This window comes from Macrobrachium rosenbergii, chromosome 56, assembly GCF_040412425.1.
Source record: "Macrobrachium rosenbergii isolate ZJJX-2024 chromosome 56, ASM4041242v1, whole genome shotgun sequence".
Lineage (NCBI taxonomy): Eukaryota > Metazoa > Arthropoda > Malacostraca > Decapoda > Palaemonidae > Macrobrachium > Macrobrachium rosenbergii.
Genome location: NC_089796.1, coordinates 42,084,584 through 42,107,083, shown reverse-complemented (window position 1 = coordinate 42,107,083; position 22,500 = coordinate 42,084,584). Strand labels below are relative to the sequence as shown.

The following is a 22,500-nucleotide window of genomic DNA, read 5'->3' as shown; positions in this document are numbered from 1 at the left end:
GGCATGCAGGGCCGTGAAAAATTACATAAATCAAGTAATAAACTGATCAGCCAAGACGCACTCGTAACATTGGCGAGCTTGCATAGGATCTAAGTAAATTTTAGAGAAAGAATCTGGAGAAAAGGAAATTAATTACAATTAATTCCAAAGATAAAAGTCAGATATTGAATTTCATTTTACTCTTCCAAACAAGGAGCCAGGCATAATTGAATAAATTAGCGTTATAATAGGTATAGAAAGTGTGCATTGAAAGGAGAGCGAGTCATAATTTGTAACATTTTAAGAAAGGGCATTTTACCGCGTTGACCGAGTGTTCGAGTCAAATCTTTCAACCACTGCGTATCTAAAGACCAAATTCACAGAGTCCATTTCATTTCAAAGTAATTTAGTAATCGCGTTGGCAATTCCGATCGTTATTGTTTTCATATAGCGGAATCATTCAAACACCGTGTCATTGAAATAGCAAACGAATGGAAATAGTAATTTTACCATAAAATACATTTTTCAGTAAAGTAAATTTGGTCCCGTCCGAACCACACAGATCCATTTCACTGTTCGCGAGAGCCACTCCTAAATGGATGATTTCTGCGAGGAAAATACAATAACAAAACAAGAGTTGTTTAGTAAATTATTCCCATCCGTAACGTAAAAGCGCTTTTCATGATTGGTATATTTAGAATAAATCTGGATGCCTGCATTTGATTACATTTTGTAATTTTGCTAAAAAAAAAAAACCCGAAATCGGGACAGTTAATTGTATGCTAAAGTGGTCTGAAATTGTTTGGGAATACCGGGACTCGTTGGACATTTTGGGGGGAACCAACTGACCATCCCTTTTCCGCCATCTTAAGACCCTGTTATTGTCATTGTGTGGGTGACCAGACTCTGTTTTCAGCCACTTTGGAACTACTTCTTTGGCGTAGTAGTTACACCTCGCAAAATATTTGAGCTAGACAGGCTTCGGTAAAAAAAAAAAAAAAGATATAATTTAGTCAGGGAAAGATAGGCCTAGTTAGGATTAATATACAACACAGGTTCCTATACAAATACCCAACGTAAAGCAAATCATATAAAAAAAAATAATAATAATTTTACACTAAATTTTTGTGACGTCGCATCGGCTCCTGGGAAGTTACGATAATACAGCAATCCCTTAAGGAAGCCCCAGACGACGTATCTGCATTTATTAATGAACCATGCCATTGTGCACTTATAAAATCTTCACTTAAACTGGTCTCAAGCAGCAAGAAAATTAGCTGATTGGGAATCTCTCTCTCTCTCTCTCTCTCTCTCTCTCTCTCTCTCTCTCTCTCTCTCTCTCTCTCTCTCTCTCTCTCTCTCTCTCTTCATTCAAGTAAGCCGTCATATCCTAATCGAGTGTACGTGACCCTCTTCAAAGAAAGAAGGGCCGACACCGAGGCTATTAATTTAATTAAATGAAGTAAAAGAAACACCTCTGTCCCACAAGTAGATCAGGGCAAGTTAAGCTTTTTACAGTGATAAATTGTTGGTCACGAGTGACGCCTGCTACCCATACCGAAGCAAAAGAAGAGCGGTTAGCACTGGGACCAGCCACTCACGAGGATCTTTAAAGAAAAAAAAATTCACTTTATTCCACAGTGCCAATAATTTGCTGCACTGTCATCAGTTGAATAGCTTACTTCTCTCTCTCTCTCTCTCTTTTACCTTCCCTTTCTCTCTCATTCAACTGTTACACTCTGCTGGGGTAGAGTGCCTTTCCTCCTATATAGCCTAGTTGGACTCCAGTAAAGGGTCCCTAGGAACACATTGGCACCATAGTGCCACCAAGCAACCAAATAGAAAATTAAATAAAACAAAACAAAAGGGAATAGAAGAGAAAGTCCTTCTGGAACCTAACCTGCACCAGTGCCTAGGGATACTGAGTGCCACCAGTGTGACCTGTACACGGCACACCAAACTACAGTGCCACCTTTTGAAAGGGTGCCACATCATTGAAGAGACACTTCCTCGCTGCCCAAGTACGCCCAGTCGACCCGGTTAGACGCCCTTCCCCACCAGAACCATGGCAGCAGAGAATTATAAAACCTTCCTGGGGCTGGGGACGGCAGCAGGTCTCACCGGCTCGGAACTTACCACCTGGGTGAAGGAGCAAGTGGACGACTTGGCCAAGCGGGAGAAGGAAGAAAGACTTGAACAGAGGGAGTATGAAGAAGAACGGAGGGCGTATGAAGCCGAGCAGAGGCAGCTAGAAGAAGAAAGAAGAAGACAGCATGAGTTAGCCTTCAAGGAGAAGGAGCTCGAGCTGGAAAGAGCGAAAATGGAGAATGTCGAAGCTATGGCTAGACAGCAAACCTCCAGCCCTACACCTGCTGCACACAAACGCTCCAATTTCAAGCATTAATTCCCTAGTCCCCAAGTGGAGTGAGGATGAGCCAGAAGCATGGCTGGAGGAGATCGAGGCTCTTTTCGATAACTAAAGCACCACGGAGATGGAGAGAGCCTTAATTCTAGCCAAGCATATGGAGGGAAAAGGGAAGGTAGCGCTTCGCTCACTGGAGAAGAGCCAGAGAGGCAACATGGCGGAAGTTCGTAGAGTCATTACAAAGGCCTATGAAATAACCCCAGAAAAATGGAGACAGCGGTTCTGAGGTCTTGCCAAGGAAGTCGGCTGGTCTTGGACAGAATGGGCTTGTCACAAGACCCAGTCCGGTACGCGCTGGTTCGACTCCTTGGCCTGCACGACGTTTGAGGATCTTTTCAATCGGACCATGCTAGAAGACCTTTACCAATGTGTGCCTGGGCCCCTTGCTGTATATCTTAACGATAAACAGACCCCCACACTTATGGAAGCCTGTTGCATGGCCGATTCGTGGGAAACTTTTAATCAGTCGCATAGCACCTCTCAAAAGTGAATCGTTCCTCCGGCCTACCTCTCGAACTCCACTCGCCCGAAGAATGGACTGCCAAGCAAGACTACGTGCACCTATTGCAAGAAGATGGGGCACGCTGAAGCTGAGTGCCGATACAAACTCTGCACTAATAAGCAGCCTACCCCTACCAGCCAGAACTCCTCTCCCGATTCAGCCGCTCAGCCCTCTCCTCCAACAGTTACTGCAGGCCACCGAGCCCATCCAAGAGGCCCGTGCAAATCCTGTGGTGCCGCCAGCCACTACAATGCTGGTTCTCCGGCCTGTCCACATCATGTCCCCACCACAAAATTTGTCAACCTAATTAGCACTTCATTCTCTGCAGCCGGTCCACACCGGATCCTTTACCCCGAGAGACTGGAAATCCAGTTCATCTTGGTGGCCCCTCTTCAGAGCACTAGCCTGCCCGTGACCCTTCCAGTCACAGTAGACTCTGCGGCAGACATTAGCCTAATCGCCAGGGCCCAAGTGCCTGCCGGTGCCATGGTTGACGAAAAAACCCGGTGGGAAATGAAGTGGATAGAGGGCCACACCATTACCATTCCCACGGTCCAGCTCCAGGTTACGACACCTTGGGGCATGCTACCCCACCGCCTTGGCGTGGTGGGTGGAATTCGGCCCGGAGTGGCCTTCTTGTTGGGTCGGGATCTTCTCTGGGGAAGCCCGTTACCAACGCCACTTCGCAGCCACGTTACCTCCTCCACGGAGGCCCCATCTGTAACACTCGATAAAGACAAACCCCCACCTTCCGTCCACCGAAGTGGTCCACAGAAGGGGCACAAACCAAATTATTCTAGGCCTAGCCCTCTCCAGTCGCGAAGGGCTGGCCCACCAAGAGGTCCTCCCTCTCCCCGAAGAGATATTCAGGAGGAGCAGTACCGCTGCAGGACGTGCAAGTGGACAGACCACTCCACAAATTGGGAGGGCTGCCCAAGTAAGCAACGCCCAGCGGACGCCCCCAAACAAGACTCTCGGAGAGGCCACGATCTCCTGCTGGGGCAGGAATCTCTGAAGCAGCCAAATTCAAGTCATCCACGAGGTATTGCACCTCCGGACCCCTTGTCAGGCATGCCTGACCCTCAACTGCTGCCAGTGCCACTTGTGAGCACTGAGCAGTGCCACACTCCGTCCACCACGGACGTTGAGCTACCAATTAAGAAGGCCCCTATGCCGGGTCTAAATCATGAGGCGAATCCTCCCCCGGGAGATTCAGGATTCCCCATGCTTTTGATCATTGCAACCAGAGAGCCTCCAGCACCCAAGACTTCTTCTTTGCCAAATCTGACTCCAGAGGATGAACCCCTGGAGGATCAAAATGTTACCCCGTCTCTGGAAGACCAGGAACTGGTCTCCTCGGACGCAGAAGTCGAGATCGCTCTTGCTCCGGTTGTCGCAGCAGCTGGAGTAGGGAGCCCTCCTGTAGCTTTTAAAGTTGCCCCTGACTTTGCGCCCAGTAGCCCTTCTGGCCTGTCCCCAGGGTCGGTGCCCTCATCACCTCCTAAGCCTAATACTGATAGGCCTTGGAGGAACCCGAAGAAGAAGAAGAAGGGGAGGAAGAGAGCCCAGTAGTTGCTGAGCCATAAGCTCATTCAGGCATTAGTGCCCTCTCGGCACAGTGCCCTACCATCTTAGAGTGATCCTGGCCCCTTGCCCAGAGGAGGTAGCCAGTGTGATCTCTTTTTTCTTGTACATAGCCTAGACCGCCTTAAGTATGGTACATCAAATTAGTAGCCTTGTTCCTTCCCCTTACCACCGAGCCGCAGTAATCAGGTAAGTAGCATAACTATCTTCAATAATCTTAACTATTGTGAAACGAGCCACGATGCTCATGACACGCATGGCCTAAGACCTCAGTGAGGCACCCATTTATCATATGAGGCAACCCTCATGAATAAATTAGTAATTATTAATTGTATTAAACATAAACCACTTTGTAATTTAGTTAGAACATTCATTCTTATGTTGGTGCTACGGTCAGGTTAGGATAGGTTAGGCTAGGGAATACCATAGACTGTACCACTAGGCTAGGTCTAAAAAACATCATGATTATAGGAGGTAGCATATAATAACCGTAAGCACCTTCCAGTACTGTTAGAATTAGGTAAAGTAGTGATTATAGCTCATATCCTGTCTAGGGTTAGGTAGTTCTGTAGCTAGGTAGGCTACACAGGACTAATCTGCTCAGGGGAAGAAGAGTAACCTACTAGAGGCGAACAGCTTGCTTAGGACAGACCTTCACGCCCGAAAAGGGAGTGAAGGCCCTCTTAAGAGGGGGGAGCTTTTATAAATATTACTGCTGTTCACCCTCGATGTATTTATGTGTAGTAATATTAGTCAGATTGACCTCGACAGAGAACGTCTGTCCCGCAGGTAGGCCAGGCAATTCAAAAATAACGATCATAGCAGAGACAGACGGCATCTTCGCATAGGTAGGGATAGGCTGTGTAGTTCAAAAACAAAAATATGCCGGTGGCATTACGGACCTAAACCTCAGAGAGGGTTTTCACTCAATAATCTTTAGTAACGGTGGTCTTAAGCTGTCTTTCCCTTTACCCTATGCATTCGGTGATGTCTTTGTCAAGGTCGGATTGTCTGGGGCGTCGTGTAAAGGTGCGGCCAGTCACCCTTCCGGGAACCAGAGCGAGGTCAGAGAGAGACGGGCCGTGAACGAGAGAGTACACCATGTTCATGCCGGAACGGTGTCCTTTGTCCCCCTACCCCCTTTGTGCTCTTCCATCTATATTAATTAGTGAATTGGGAAGACTGCTAGTATCAAGACTTCCGAGTGTCCGTTGTATGTGCAAACGACTCGACGTTCAAGGTAAGTCTGATTCTTGTTTAAGCTTCATCGATTGACTAATAACTTTTCTGTATTTCCAATTTCCTTTGTTTCATCCTTCAGCCACCACTTACGGTATATGTGTTTACGAAGTCTAGATTAAGCCAAGTTATTATATTGTTAGCTTCATCCACTTTATTCCAGTAAAAGTAACTAGGACTTAGGGTAAACAAGGCATTTTAATTCTCTATGCACTCTTTGTGTCTTAGGTCCATTGTTTGGAAGAACTGTTGCGTTGGTGACATTTCTCATAAAGTCTTTATTCCTTGAATATTCTTTGTTAAGGTTAATTACCCTTAACTGGCGACCTTTGGTTAATTAACGACTGTCTTTGAGGTTAATTCGTGGCTTCAAGTGGCAGGTTACATGTGTTCTTGGCATGCAGGGCCGTGAAAAATTACGTAAATTAAGTAATAAATTGATCAGCCAAGATGCACTCGTAACATATATATATATATATATATATATATATATATATATATATATATATATATATATATATATATATATATATATATATATATATATATACATATATATATATATATATATATATATATATATATATATATATATATATATATATATATATATATATATATATATATATATATATATATATATATATATATATATATATATATATATATATATATATATATATATATATATATATATATATATATATATATATATATATATATATATATATATATATATATATATATATATATATATATATATATATATATATATATATATATATATATATATATATATATATATATATATATATATATATATATATGTGTGTGTGTGTGTGTGTGTGTGTGTGTGTGTATATGTAGGATCCTCTTTGACTGACTTAGTCTTTAAGTCATTTACTTTGACACCCTTTTCACTTAAAGTATATCCCAAGTAGTCTATTTTCCTTCTAGGGCAAATTGCACCTTTTCAACTTTAGCTTTAGATTTGCTCTCCTCAACCTTTTTTAGGACTTCTCTCACTAGTTTTATGTGTTCTTCAGTTGTATCTGTTGCTATTACCAAATCGTCTACATAACAATGTACATCCTTGCCTAATAAATCACCTAACATCTTATCCATTAATCTAACAAATGTTACTGGGTTTGACTTTAGACCAAAGGGCATTCTCACATATTAGTATCTGCCATTACTAGTGGAAAAAGCTTTCAAAGGCTTACTTTCTTCGTCTAAAGGAATTTGTAAAAATCCTTGCAACAAATCTATTGTGGTGAAATATTTCTTGGCTCCAGTGCAGTGGTGGTGATAAGATCTCTCATGGATGGCATTGGATAAAGATCATTCTCAGTTATCTTATTTAACGTTCTAAAATCTGCTACTACTCGGTTTGTTTTATCTTTCTTTGGAACTAGCAAAAGTGGAAAAGACCACAGAGATTTTGATGGTTCTATTATCCCTTGCTTCTTCATCTATTGCACTTCTCTTTCAATAATCTCTTCCTGGGAATGTGCTACTCTATAAGCAGTTATGTAGATTGACTTAGTATTCTGTGGAATATATATATTCTATGGGTTACTCTCCTGTATTGAAAGGGTGTCTCCCTCTGTGGCGACTATATCACTGTATTCACTCGGTAAATCAATGAGTTTCTCTCTAGCAGAGCTTTCTTCGATGTCTTTCAAGTGAGTCCATATCTTTGCTTTTCTCAATTCTGTTTCATGAGTTGAATTTTTGTTTTTGTTAATTTGTTTCCTTTTCTGCTACTTGAATACGGAAAGTATATACTTCTGCTAAACCTATCTCTGCACCTTGTGATAGACTAACTTTTCCTCTGTTATTTATAACTTGTAAAGCTATTTTACCTTGTCTGACTTCGAGTAGGCTGGAGGAATAATGTATTCCATTTACTTGTGCTCCTTCTGTAAGGGTTAGAACTTTTCCTTCATATAATGGATTTACTGTGCATTCTATCCAGGTGCTTTCTCCTGGTTTAAGTCTTAATTCCCTGTTTAATTTCAGGTAAGTTTCCTGGTTAGAATCTAGGTTATTGCTAATAAGTTGTGCATTCATGTTACATACTTGATATGCCTTGTCTGTGCTATCTTTTTTTAAGATACTTTTCAGTAGGGAGGTTTTCTGAGCTTGGTTTCTTCTAATCATTTTACACAGTGGTATTCTACAATTCCGATGCTTCCTTCTAATCACTAATTGTTCTCTAGGTGCGTCAATTGCGATTCCTTGTCTAGCCATAGTTGGATAACCAATCAATAGGTGTGCAAATGCAGAACCTTTTCTTTAAGTGGGATTCTTCTAACTTAAAAGGTAAATCAATTTGTCCTACTAGTTCTATTCTGTTTCCCTGAACATCTGTGATTTTGCAGTCTACTACTGGTTTAAGCTTAATTGAGAAAAATATGCCTCATACACCCTTTCAGACATTATATTCTTGGGACTTCCTGTATCAAAGAATACGGCTATAGGCTTTTCTAAACCAACATGGGCGGGAAATACAGGTCTATAGCTATATTCATTTCTTACATTAACTTTGCTAATACACTTAGTTTGGCTTAAGGGTGATGCTCTAGTCTTTTCTTCTACTAAGTAGGAATGTCCATGATACCAGTGACACAAAAATTTACTGTCGAGTCGCCTGATAACTCTTGGCCTGGTTGGTATACTACAGTAGGCTTGCAGCTTGGTCGTTGTTCTGATCTCTGTACCTTCTTATCTGTGGAGACTGACTACGATCTCTACCTCTACCTTCTGACTGTGATCTATGTCTAGGTCTACTCTGACAATCTCTGGCACTATGTCCTGTTTTCTTATGTTAAGGACAATAAGCTGTTCCATAGCATTCACTTGCGTAATGCCCTCGCTTTTGGCAGTTGTAACATGTAACTGTGGAAGGTATTTCTTGATATGTGTTACCTGGATTCCTATTGTGATTTCTAGCTGGTGTCCTAGATCTCCTATTCTGATGACTAGGTTCCCCTCTCTCTTGTCCTACAGTAACTAAAGGTCTGTATAGATCATTCCCTTCAGGATTTCTACCTACTTCATTTTCGATTTCAATGACTTCGTCTTCTAAACACCAAGTACGATTCATCTTTTCAATAGCCTTTGAGGGTAGGCTTCCCAACAGCAAAGCTAACCTAAACAGATTATGGCAGTTCTCAATTGTTATTACCTTTTGACCTCCTAGAGTCGTTGACCATGGAGTGTCTGCAACCAAATGGCTCCATTCCTTGAAATGGCTAAATAACTGAGGATTCATTCTGAGGTAGTTTCTTTTGTTTACTCCCCATCCTTGAACTAACTTTGCGAGACAATAACAGGATCTGTTTCGCCTACTGTGGAATATATTCTCCTCAGGTATTGCTTTAGTTCTTCCCAGTTCTTAATTCTTCTATAGGCACTAGAATGAACATAACATCCTATATCTCCTGACGACAAATCTAGATAGGATTTGGCTTTATTTAATTTGTCTGTATCTGTTCCAGCTACGTTATTCAAATGGGTTTCTACTTGCTCAATCCATGTTTCTAGATTACAAGCATCGTGATCTCCTTTCCTTCCCAAAACTTAATAATATGGTCACTCGCGTGTAATATTTTAGCAACCGTGGATGTTGTGTTTGATGGAGCTGAAGGAGTAGGAGCAGCCATTTTCAATTGTTTCGTTTGGCTTCTCGTATGAACGGGAGTTCTTACTTTCTTATTACGTGCCGATTTCTTTTTGTGCATTTACACATTAATGGCAAGTAAAATCTTAAACATCAAACATAACTGAATTGAGATTAAGTTATGGCAGTAATATCAGAAAAAAAAAATTAAAGACAAACAGGTCTCAAAATTCATAAAAAAATCATAAATACTTCCCTTGAATTAAAGTAAATTGAAAAATCACTTAAAATTTACACAAAAATCTAAACATCTCCCTTAATTACAATCAAACAAAATAAGATAAAATACAATACAGGTTAGTAAATACAAATATTGGAAAAGTCTTAGTAACTGATTAGTACTGATTGGTAAAACAAGAAAATTTGATGCCAAAGAATTTAAATATTTAATGAATCTCAAAGTACAAAAGTCTTTTGTGTTTTGAAAATGTCAAACAGAAGTATTCACATCATCGAATCTGGGCGCCTTTCTGTGGTCGTACGATTTTCTTGGCTGCCTTACTGGGATGGAGACGTCAGGATAACGTGTAACTTCTTACGTTGGGGTTGCTGGGGCCTCTTCTCCTTCTCTCTCTCTCTCTCTCTCTCTCTCTCTCTCTCTCTCTCTCTCTCTCTCTCTCTCTCTCTCGCGAATTGCAGAGGATAACGTGTAACTTCTTACGTTGGGGTTGCTGGGGCCTCTTCTCTTTTCTCTCTCTCTCTCTCTCTCTCTCTCTCTCTCTCTCTCTCTCTCTCTCTCTCTCTCGCTGAGTGAAACTGCGTATCCTCTTGAATTCGGTCGTAAAATTCGTCTTCTGCTTCTATGTTGGATGCACTAATGTTCTTTCTTCTTCATTGTAAGACACTGGACAATCTCAAGAAGTTTCTGAGGTCAACATATAGGACGGCTAAAGCCGTAGATGCAGTTCGGGACTTTAGTTCGAGACTTTAGGTCACTCTTTAAGATTTGCAAGGTCCAGGATTCTTTGGCTAAGTTTAGTGCCAGATGCTTTGATGGTGTGAGAGATTTTTTGCAGAAATTAAGAGCATCTAGTCGGGTAAAGGGTAACAATATTTCCATGGATAACATACAGAAATTGCTTCAATTCGCATGGGTGCTCAATGCTGTTCCTGATGTCATAGCAGATAGTTTTGATGAAAGGATAGAAAAGGGGTCTGATGAAGCCTTGCTTTTCTCGCAGGTTCGTAAACACCTATTGAAATGCCCTGTGGTGGGTAGAACTTTCATAAATGGGATGCCGAAGGCTTCCTGAGCTATTCCAGTGCACCTGCCACGAGGTGATTCTAGTTTCCCTTCTACGAGGTTGTGCGCCAAGAAAGAGGATAGTAGGAGTTTTATGGGTTCAATGTCACAGGTCCGTTGTTTTAACTGTAACAGTCAGGATCACACCAAAATGTTTTGCAAGGTGAGCTTAAACGGGATGTATTTAGGAGTGCGCCTCAGGGTTCTGGCATTTCTAATAGAAGAACTCCTCGAGGGGGTTTTTCGAGGGTTTCTAGGGACCAGCAGAATATCTGGAAGGCTGAACAGCAAAAGGGGAAAAGGTGACGGGTGTTTCTTGTGATATAGAAAGCCAATTGTGAAAGGGTCTGTGCATGGTGTCGAGGTCTCGGTATTTATTGATACTGGTGCGTCTGTTAATCTGATGAATTATGATTCATATCGATCGATGTTTTCCGATCGGTGTTTGAGGCCTACTAAGAGACAGTATGTGATGTTCAAGAAAATAGGCTGAGTGTTTTGGGTTGCATGGATGTTTGTTGGTCCTTGGGAAGTAAAGTTTTTATAGAACCATTTTTGGCTTTATGAGGGGCAATACATTGTTGTTACTGGGTCATCCAGCATGCCAGAGAAACAGAATCTCGGTTCATACGGCGGTAGGCGGTATAACTGTTGGGGTACCTGGGGCTTTTGTCCCGTATGAGGAAATTGATGAGATTAAAGGGGATCATAATAGGGGATCAGGTGTTGATAACGGGTTATAGGTTGATACTGAATATGTTTCTGAGGGGAAGAAGTGATATAACCGTATTTTATCAAAAGATGTAATTTTGGGCCCAGGTATGGTTGCTATGGTGAAAGTCTGAGTGAAAGATATGAAAACGCCCAGACAGGTGTGTGTGAGTGAGGGTAGCGAGAAGTTCAAGGGTGTAGTGATTACAGTTTCTATAAGCAATGTGTCCAATACAGGGGTTACTCGGGTAGAATTACTAAATTGTAATGATTCAGTTCGGAGATATCAGAAGGATACATATGTGGTAGGTTTTGAAGGTTGGGTTGATGACAGTAATTCGGTTGCTATTGTGGGGGACAACAATGAATTTCCAGAGTCAGAAGTACAGGTGAGAAGACAGGTTTTTAGGGATCATTTAGCTAATGCTGATTATAAAGAGTATATATAGAGGGGGTGGAAGCTATTTTGGCTGAGTTTGAAGATATTGTCACTCTTAAAGGGGATAGGCTGGGGTTCATTTAGAGGATGACACTAAGCCTATTTTTGTCCCTTCGTTTAGGATTCCTTTTAAGATCAGGGAACAGGTAGAGCAAGAGGTCAATAAGTGGGAAGAGGAAGGTATAATTAGGCCCAGTTCCTCACCTTTTAATTTTCAATTGCTAGCAGTGCCTAAGAAGGATGGCTTAGTACGTGTGTGTGCGTGTGGATTTTTGTAAGTTGAATGATAAGGTGATCCTGGACCACTATCCAGTGGCGTGTTTGCCAGATTTGTTTGTAGAAATTGGGGGTAAAAATATCTACTCTTCAATTGATCAGATGCATGGGTTTTTGTAGTTCCTCTTAGTGAGGAGAGTCGCAAGTATACTCCTTTTTCTTTGCCGAAGGGACATTATGAGTTTACGAGGATGATGTTTGGTTTGTCAGGTAGCCCTATGACTTTTACGTGATTAGTAAATACAGTTTTGCATGGATTGTTAGGGAAGCCCATTTATGTCTATTTGAACAGTATCTTGATTACCACTGATTCTGTAGAGGAACATTTAGAGGTACTTAGGGAGGTTCTTAGGAGGCTTAGGTTAGTGGGTTTGAAAATTAAATGAGCAAAGTGTGATTTCTTGAAGAAGCAGATAGAGTATTTGGGTCAAGTTATTTCTAAGAAGAGTGTAGGGTAAAAGGTGACCATGGATTTTCCTACTCCTAAAAATAAGGAGCAGATTCATTCTTTCTTGGGCATGGTGGGATTTTTCCATAGGTTTGTGAAAGGATTTTCCACCATATCGTCACCTTTTACAGCCATGTTGAGGGATGATGTGCAGTTTGTGTTGGGTGAGGGGCAACAGTTGGTCTCTCAGAATATTAAAGAGGCCTTAATGAGTCCCCCGGTGCTGAAGTTTCTAGATATCGAGCAACTTTTCACGTTGGTGACAGATGCCAGTCACGATGGCATAGGAACGTGCCTTATGCAGAAATCTGAGGGTAAAATGCATCCTATCGCATTCTACAGTAGGAAGTTTTAAACACGAGGGAGTAATGAGATGTCCATGTGCACAACAGACAAAGAGGTGTCCGTGGTAGTGTCTAGTTTAGTTCATTTTAAGACGTCATCATTGGGCAACAAATTTGAGGTTCTTACAGATCATAAGCCATTGTTGGATCTTTTTAATAAGCCGGATCTTTCTCCTAAGAGAGCTAGATGGTTTTTGACAATTAGGAATTTTGACTCCAAGCTTAGCTATATAGAAGGTAGACATGATGTAGCTGATGCCCTTAGTAGGAGTTTTCACGATTCAGATGGTTTCCATGTTTGTTATGTGTCTGGGGATTGCATAGACTGGGACATTAGTTTAGTGGAGGCTAAACAGGATGAGGATGAAATAATTTTGGCAGACACAAAGGCATTTTTTAGAGAGGAATTAGGTAAAAAGGGTTATAGGTTGCCTTTGCAGATCTAGAGTTGGAGGGTAATTTGTTAGTTATGAAAATTAAATATAAGCTGAGGAGCAGTGAGGATAAAGGAGATACAACAAAAATAGGTGTCTCAAAGAGTCTAGTACATACGGTTTTTTATATTGTTCATTGTAGGTTTGGTAGTCCACATTTGGGTATTAAGAAGATGTATCATAATGTATGGGGGAAGTTTTTTTGGAAGAACATTCTCGCATCAGTGGAGGATTTTGTGAGGGGATGTTCAGTTTGCAATGCATGCAAGCAAGCGAGGGTTACTTCCTGTAAATTGGGTTCGTTTCCTATCCCCAGTAGACCTTTCCAACGTGTCCATATGGACATACTTTCCAATTTCTGTGAGTCTAGTTATGGGCACAGACATTTGCTGGTTATTGTGGATGAATTAACTAGGTTTGTAAAGATTTTCCCTTTGTAGCATAAGACAGCGGAGGAGGTAGCAGTTGCGTTTTTCAAGGGGTTTATTTGTCATTGTGGGATTCCTGAGGTCCTTATTACACATAATGGGAGAGGATCTGTGAATAAGATGTAAGAGTGTCTTGCAGAGGTTATTGGAATTCAGAAAGTAACTATTATTCCGTATAGACCAAAAGCCAATGGGTTATGTGAGTAGGCCAATAAGAAGATAACTGAGGCTCTCAGATTCACTGTAGGGGGTAATGATGTGAATTGGGATAGGTATATCACACAGGTTCAGCATAGCATTAATACTATGGTTAGCGATACTATTGTGATGTCTCCCGCTGAGGCAGTGTTTGGTTATCCAGCGCGAGGCGCATTCGATTTGTTGTCTATAACATCTTGTTGTGATGATGCAGTTAGATCGTTGGTCTCTACTGCTAAGGAGAGATATGCGTGCCTTGCTAGGGATCTTGAGTTGTCCGTAGAGTTGTCTGATTTTAGTCCGTTTTGTTTGCTTGTTTTTTTTTGTTTTTTTTTTTGTCTTTTCTCCGCAAGTGCTGCAGTTCGGTGTAATCAGGTGTTGGAATTTTGGCAAGGTGTTAAATGAGGCACAAGGATGCTGTAGAGTTTTGTGGGTTCTGTGATTAGGGTTGTAGCCGTGTTTTTTTGGGGGTGGGTCTGGTTATTTATAGGTATCTTTTCTTTGTTTTTTTTAGATGCTGAAGTTCTGTTTGCTCGTAGCCTTTAGGGTGGCTGTCTCCGCCAAAGTAGAAGTGCTATGGTTAGTTTCTTTCATAAGGGACATTATGGTCTTATATACAGTTTTGGTGACTTATGGTTTTGTAATTTTAGGTGATTACATTTCGCAGATGTGTTTTTGGTTTTATGGTTATATAATATATTTGGTTTTTAATAAAGGTGATTTTTTGTAATTATAGGGACTTTAGCTAGGGTGTCGGCTGCAAGCTTAGTGAGGGGTTGAACAAGTGGGGACGGAATTAGCTATACAGGGTAAATCTTTAACGGCATTATGAGACAGTAATAGCAAATTGCATGAGGGTTTTGAGAAATTGAGGACATCTTTGAATGGGTTACTGGTTACTGTTGATGGTGTTCGGGGAGACGTAGATGTTTTCGATTGGTTTTTCCTCTTGTCAAACTACCTTACTTAATGTTCAGAAAGAGGAGTCTTTATTAATGGTGATTAAAACTCAGGTTCAAGGAGTTATAGCTGCTTCTAAGTGGCATGTTTTTGGGGACATTTTACCATTGGGGGCTCTGGAATCTACTTTGAAAAATGCAGCATATCTTTATGGTTCACAAATAATTTTCACTGGGGAGAATTTGTATCGTTATTATGGGATTTTGAAAGTACGCTTGTCTGATAGAGGGTTACTTGTGGAGGTTCCTGTTAGTGATATGAAAAGTGACATGAAATTGTTTCACAGTTTTATTACCCAGCCTTTTCCTAGTAGTTTTGATGGTTCGATGGTGACATAGGATGGAAGAGAGACTATGTATATTTTGAGTGATTAGTATCAGTCCTCTGCTATTAATTATAAGTCAGGGTGTACTTCAGTTCAAGACAGATACATTTGGGAAAGTAGGAGTTTTGCTCTTAGAAACGTCGACTTGTTAGGATGTGAACTGTCACTTGTTCATAATCAGACACCTTCAGACTGACTTTGCAACATTCCCGCTGGAGTATCAAGTGGCCTCTACGAAGACTCTCACGGCAGTTTTTGGTGCAAGCTGCCAAATCTCCACCCAATGTCAAATTACATCGGATACTTTCTGGCTGAAAGAATCCTGCCTCTTCGATGCTGCTTGTTGGATCACCACACTGAAATTTCAAGTGCTCAGCAGGATGGTGTACAACCCAAACACTCATGTCTTCATGCGTCACCTTCATGGGGAACACGGCGTTATACCTGTGCCTTCTCCAAGGGGTGGACATAGCCATGATTCCGCCACTTCCCCCACTGCCTGAAGATGACATCTTCTTTGTTCCAGAGCACTACATTCTCTCACCGATTTTGTTGTTGATTGTGGTGTTAGTTGTCATGTTGTGTGTAGGTAGTGTTCGGGGACAAATGCGCAAAGAAACATTGTGCAAATAAACACTCGGCCAAAGAGAAGCCAGCCTCATGTGTTGCTCTTCAGCTGGTGCATGAGTCGGAGGAATAGAACTCATTGCTTCTCTCATGCTGAGGGCGGCACAATTGGTGGCCGAGCTACTGAAAAACATTAGAACTATTATGTTAGATATTTCATTTTTTTTTAGCTAACCATTTTTCTTAGATATTCTGGGGAAAGGTAAATGAAAACAGTGCCTACATATTCAGCAAGCCAGTGCTGATGATGGCCTGGAGTCAGTCTGGCTTCTCATGGAGACAAAGGGCATAGTGCCCTGGGTGACGCGCTGGCTATGTCACCAGAAGTCGTCAAGTTCCGGTAGAGCATTCGTTCGTTCACTTTCATGGGTGTGAATAATTCAGTTTGAGTACAGTTTAGACATTTCAGGATGAGATTCCCTTGTGCTCAGATCTGCTTTCCTGGAAGACTTTGTACTGCCTGTGAGGTGAGCTGAAATTTTATTTTCAAAAGACCTGAATGGGTTTTAATAACTTCGTTTAACACACTTGAATGTCTTTTTCCCCATTTATTTTTATCTGCTATGTCTCTTTGATTTTTATTGATTTCTGATTTTACCATGTTTAATTGTGTGCTTTTTTTAGGAGTTGGTAACGCAGGAAACATCCCACATCTATTTTTTTGTGCCTATTTTTAAAAGTTGTTTTTTCCCCTTTGTTTCCTCAGATGTATTGAATAGAGGTCAACATAAATGGAGGGGAATGTGACTTATCATGACTACGGTCGTGCTTGACTTATTTGACTCTTTTGTTGTAAAGACTCAGCTGGTGGACGTTGATAGCACTATGTTATATTCTTTATTTGGTTAATTAGACTAACAATTCTGGGATGCAGATATCCCCATTTCATTCCTATTTTGATTCCATTCTACTTGACATGTTAGACTACTGAATAATTTATATTGTTGTAGACATGTTTTTGCTGTTCTTCCTTAGTTCAGTTAGTGACTTGGATAATGAGAGAGAGAGAGAGAGAGAGAGAGAGAGAGAGAGAGAGAGAGAGAGAGAGAGAGAGAGAGAGAGGAGTCGAGCAAGTGAGCTATGAGAGAGAAAGAGAGAGAGGAGTCGAGCAAGTGAGCTATGAGAAAGAGAGAGAGTGTGTGTGCTTACCCAGTGAGCAGGCTGGCCATTGCTACCGTGGCTTCTTTGAGATATAAGTCAATTATGACATCGATCTTATAACAGATGTGGAAGGAGGTTATGACCCAATTTGACCTTGTATAGTAGAGTATAATATATATATATATATATATATATATATATATATATATATATATATATATATATATATATATATATATATATATATATTCAGGTATGTATGTATATGTATTTATTTGTTATATGTTACATGAGGAACAATCTAATTTGGGGAAGATTTGAGAAGAAATTGTATTTACAAATATCGATTACATAACGAAAAATCTAGTTTCTCTCTCTCTCTCTCTCTCTCTCTCTCTCTCTCTCTCTCTCTCTCTCTCTCTCTCTCTCTCTCTCTCTCTCTCTCTTATTACCACAATCAATGAGGCAAAATTTAAAGAATTTCCAAATGTCATTGAGCAGAAAGATTCTTCAGGTTAGGAACTGCTAAATGGAAATTCATCAGTGTATATTACTGAGAACATAACGCAATACCCGGGAAAACTAATAATCAATAAGGAATGATTCTGTTCCCAATGTAAAGTTAAGTTCCCTACTATTAAGCACATTACATCTAGCAAAGTATGTCTTACCTTCTTTCGATGATCTTCATTGAGTAAAGATATATCTCCCTGTGTTGATCCTGGAGTTGTAGTTTCAGTGTCACAGAAATTTTCAGTTGTTGGTGGTTGTTGGGGGGAATTCGGAGACGTGGTACTGTTCTCTATTAGCAAGCCTGTTGAAGAGACTATGCTATCTGTTAGTGTGTCCTTGAATCTGGACAGGTTTTCATCAGTACACTTCTCATGCTGCTGTTTTTCAGTTGGGACCTGTATTTGCTCTGTAGTTTGATTGACAAGACCTGACACTGAATGAGAGAGTAGGTGAGGATACATATGTGACACCACTTCATAGGCATTAGTGCGTGATGATAAGCAGGGCAGAACATCAGGAGGTAAGACCTGTGAGCGACTGAGAAAAGTTGGGAGTAGCACCAATGATGCAGAGTTTCTTAGCTTTTCATTTGGAGAGTCATCAGGAGATATCATAATTTCTCCTGATTGAACAAGACGCCGGAGTTCATCCAAAGAAGGAAGAGTTGTACCCACACTTCCTCCTTTTCCCCCACCAGTTTCAGAAGATTGTGATGTTGAGCTACGACGACTACTGACGGCAGTATTACTATCTCGTGCATTGGAGGAATACTTAGGAGTCCACTCCAAGTCATGCATTAGAGCTCCACACACCACCATATTAAGAAATATTCCAGCCAATATAATTAGGCATAACCTCCACCCCCAGTAATCTACCAGATACTGAATCAAAGGAGCAAATAAAAATGTTCCAATTCCAGATCCTGCAACAGCAATACCAGTTGCAAGAGACCGTTTTCGTTCAAAATAAAAAGCAACAATTACAATGGCAGCAACATAACACACAGCTAGGCCCAGGCCTGTAACAATACCTACAGTCAGTAGCAACAATGGGAAAGTGTTTACAAAGGCACTGACGAAGAATCCAAAACAGGCAACTACAGCACCACAGATTGTAACAGTCCGACAGCCATAGCGGTCGGTGAGGATGGAGGCAAGTGGTCCAGCTAACAGAGGAATTGCCATGAAAAGGCTTCCTACCCATGATGTTAAAGATTTTCCTACACTAAAATAATTTAACAGTTCAACAAAAAGAACACCAAAAGACATTGTGACCCCATCAGCTATACAGTGTACCATGAATGAGGCAGCCACAATTACCCACCCCCAACCTCCATCTGGTGCCTTTCTCTCAAATTCTGTTGCATGTGATTCACCAGAATCACTGGAACTTGAACCTACACTTATGCTACTGGAACCTGATATGTGCCTTTTCCTGTATTTCTTAGATCGATGGAGATTGGAGCTCACTGCTTCAGCTGGAGAAGAATCCGAGACTAGTTTTGACCAGAATCTAGACAAGTGATCTGTTGGTGTAGGTGTGGCACTTCCTCCAGCAGGTTTATGCAAAGACACACGTCCATCAGATGTCACAAGCGTGTCTTGAAGCATTTGGCTTTCCTCATTGTCATCACATGGAGTTTCAAACTGGACATGTGCACCACTAGCACTTCTCGTACCAGCTTTTAAGCAACCACTGGTTGGGGTACAGGGACTACGGCCCCCACCCTCCTTTGCAATGTCTTCAGGAACTAAACAAACATCCACTGTGAGACCAGTATTTGATTCTCCTCCACATGATGCAATTGGGCTCAGACCACCTGGGACTGTAGTCACCTTTTTTGTAAATGCTGAGCTTTTGAGTCGTTTGCTCTGGCCACTTGCTGTACTACAACTGCTGCTGCTGCTACTACTAGGGCTGTTACCAGAATCACTAGTCCTGTTGCTTGGAGAATCACAAGAAGAAAGTGATGAGTAATCAGAGGTACGTTTTTGTCTCATATTGGGACCATCAGCTTTGTCTTTTGCTTGCTTACTGTCACTGGTCTCCAGACTGCATACTATATTATCATGAGAAATAATACTTTTCACAACACTAATTTTTGAATCATCACAGGAAGACTGTAACTTACAGTAATTACAAGGAACATTACCCTTATTTTCGCATATACAAACACAATGCCCTTTCTTCTCGAATCTTCTGTCTGTTTTACTACTTTTGTTCAAAGTTGTTATAGCCTCTTGACTAGGGCTTGTTTGTGTACTCATGTCAGTCATGACACTCTCGCTTTTACTTGATTTATTATCATCATTGGCACTGACCTTATTTGTATTGCAGATACTACAATCTTGGGATTTATGACCACTGCATGAAGAACTGTTTTTTCTTTGTGTTTGTCTATCACTATCTGTTTTCATATCACACTCATTTGGCACTTCTCTCACCACTTCTCTAAGTTCACTCAGTAATTCTTCTCGAGAGCAACATTTTTCTAGTTGGGTATGGCCATTACTGCTTTCACTCTGGCCAGTACTAATTGGAACCTGTCTGCCATTATCAGCAGGATGCTTTCCATGGGTATTATCCTTCTCCTTTAGAACACCTGGTGTTTCGGTAAGCAGAGAGTAAACTTCTGTAAATGGTGATGGAGGTTCACCATCCTGCTCACTAACACCTGAGTCTGCAGAGTAATCATGACCCTCATTCGCCCCTCCCTCTAGGCAACTTAAGAGGGGTTGTGAGCAAGCTGGGGGATTTTGTTTCACTTGTATTGCAGATGACATGCTCACTTTATACACTTATACTAAAATATATTTATCACAAGTGACTGATTTCATTCAGCAATATAACAACAACAACATTTATAATTTTTGGTTACATGGATTGAGGCACAATAAATTGTACACCTTTGCATAAATTTTCTCTGTCCTTAAACAACTTTTGTTATTACATAGTATCTAAGTAAAGGTTTTCTTTTTCTGTGCTTTACAACCACACATGAAACATGATGACATAAATTAAAATAAGCTCTAGCGGGAATGATTGATATCACAGCATCAGTGGTTTCTTGATTGACATTGCTCTTGAACAAACGGCCACCTATCGTTTCTCCACACGACGATGAATCCAGACAGTGACAGTCATCAAAGTTATGATACACTATGCCGCCTGGGGTGTGGCTGCACCACCCCTGAGGCCCTTGCTTCTGCAGCAAGAGAGGGGTACATTTAATGACAGGGAGGCCGGCCATCACACTTTTCCCTGAAAAAGAAGAAATACTCTGCTTTCATTTTCATCCCAGAAGTGTTTTAACTTGCTGATATAATCCTATGATTAGTTCCCCAACACTGAAAGCATTGAACTAATACAGTACTATACTCCTTAAAAACAAAAGCTGACCTAATTATTATTCTGCATAAGTTATATTTCATCAACAAGTTAATTATTAAATCAATTCCCATTACCTATTTCATCAACAAATTAGATTATTAAATCACTTCCCATTACCTACAACCAAGATCGCTGAATTATATATAATATTTTCCATCTTTACCTAATCTACTTTCTTTTTAATTTCAACTATGGACTGATGTATTACATAATTTAGAACATCAACAATAGGTGCTAACTGCCTGACATTCAATACTATAGCAGTAAAATAGCATATGTACTAAACCACTTGAAAGTGCATTAGAAAATTAATCTTTAACCTGTACCTGGAAAATACACTTCATTTTAACAATTAATGCAGAAAATTCCACATATACTTCACTCTTAATATCACAACTTTCCCAAAAAAATATTTCCACATTAAAAGAGCTTCTAATCATATAAGTCCAAGAGAACCATATGAATAACCATAAAACTTGCAACCCAACATGTCTTCACAAAATCCATACTGTAATGCAGCTTTTAGTATGAATAATATTTTTTTATATAAAACAACATTAGTTACAATAAAAAAATTCTCTTTACATAGCACCTCAAGCATACCCAGTAACAACATTCGAATTGATAATGTAAGTTTTAGTTCAGTTGTCCAGTTCATGCTCCACTGAGTAGTTATTTTTACTGTTATTACCATTAATAAAACTGGCATAGACACCTCACGTTTTTCTGTTTACACTACTCTCTGAAGTGATACCGAAGAACAGAAAGCTTATTTCAACTGATATATCATCCTCCTTTGAATAAACGCCTCTATTAATTCGAGGTTACCCATTACCAAGGGCTGACCTTGGGACTGGAGAGGATCCAACAAAATGATACACACACACACACACACACACATACATACACTCATTGTTGCAACCTTAAATTATTTTGAGTACAATTAACCGCTGAAGCCTCTGGAATAACTCCACTGATGTGTTTAGGAATCTGGAGCTAACCATGAAAGGTCATAAATGCCAAAAATTCATTTTTGTGTATGTATGTATGTACGTATATATAATACACACACACACACACACACATATATATATATATATATATATATATATATATATATATATATATATATATATATATATATATATATATATATATATATAAACTCATCTATTCATTCGAGGTCATCCATTACCAAGAGCTGACCATCATTCTGGAGATCTAGCAAAATGAGAGATATAAATTAATAATTCAGTCCAGGGTTGTAGATTTCATTTCCCAACTTTGTTTCTTGCAACACTGTGATCATCGACACCTTTCATATTCAGATTGAGTTTTGGCAATGAAAGTAGAAAATTAAAATTGTAAAACTTTAAAATCTGATACAAAAATGTAAATGCCAAAAGTCTTTTGAAAGTTTATTGAAGAGGATGTTCTTCATGGTTTTGACATCGTTTGTGGGATTTATAATCATAGAAACGCCTATTGCACATGCTTGTTTGAGCAGTCTAAGAGAAACACAGTTGAGAGGGTTGCCAAAACTAGACGACCTAAACTACACAGCAAGTGGCGGATGAGTTTTTTACCTGTACAAAGGTATCAATTTCAGATGACTTAAAAATCTGTAACCAATTCACAGCTGTCTGGCA

General features: G+C 40.3%; 1 protein-coding gene across 1 annotated transcript in view; it reads right to left on the bottom strand.

Moving 5' to 3' along the window:
* The window catches only part of LOC136836419 (uncharacterized), a 471,898-nt gene that overhangs the window by 64,481 nt on the left and 384,917 nt on the right, over positions 1-22,500 (bottom strand). The window contains exon 3 of the mRNA XM_067100638.1: positions 17,620-20,722. Within this exon, the coding sequence (XP_066956739.1) occupies positions 17,620-20,244 (2,625 nt within the window). The 5' untranslated portion in view covers positions 20,245-20,722. The remainder of the gene's footprint in view (positions 1-17,619; positions 20,723-22,500) is intronic.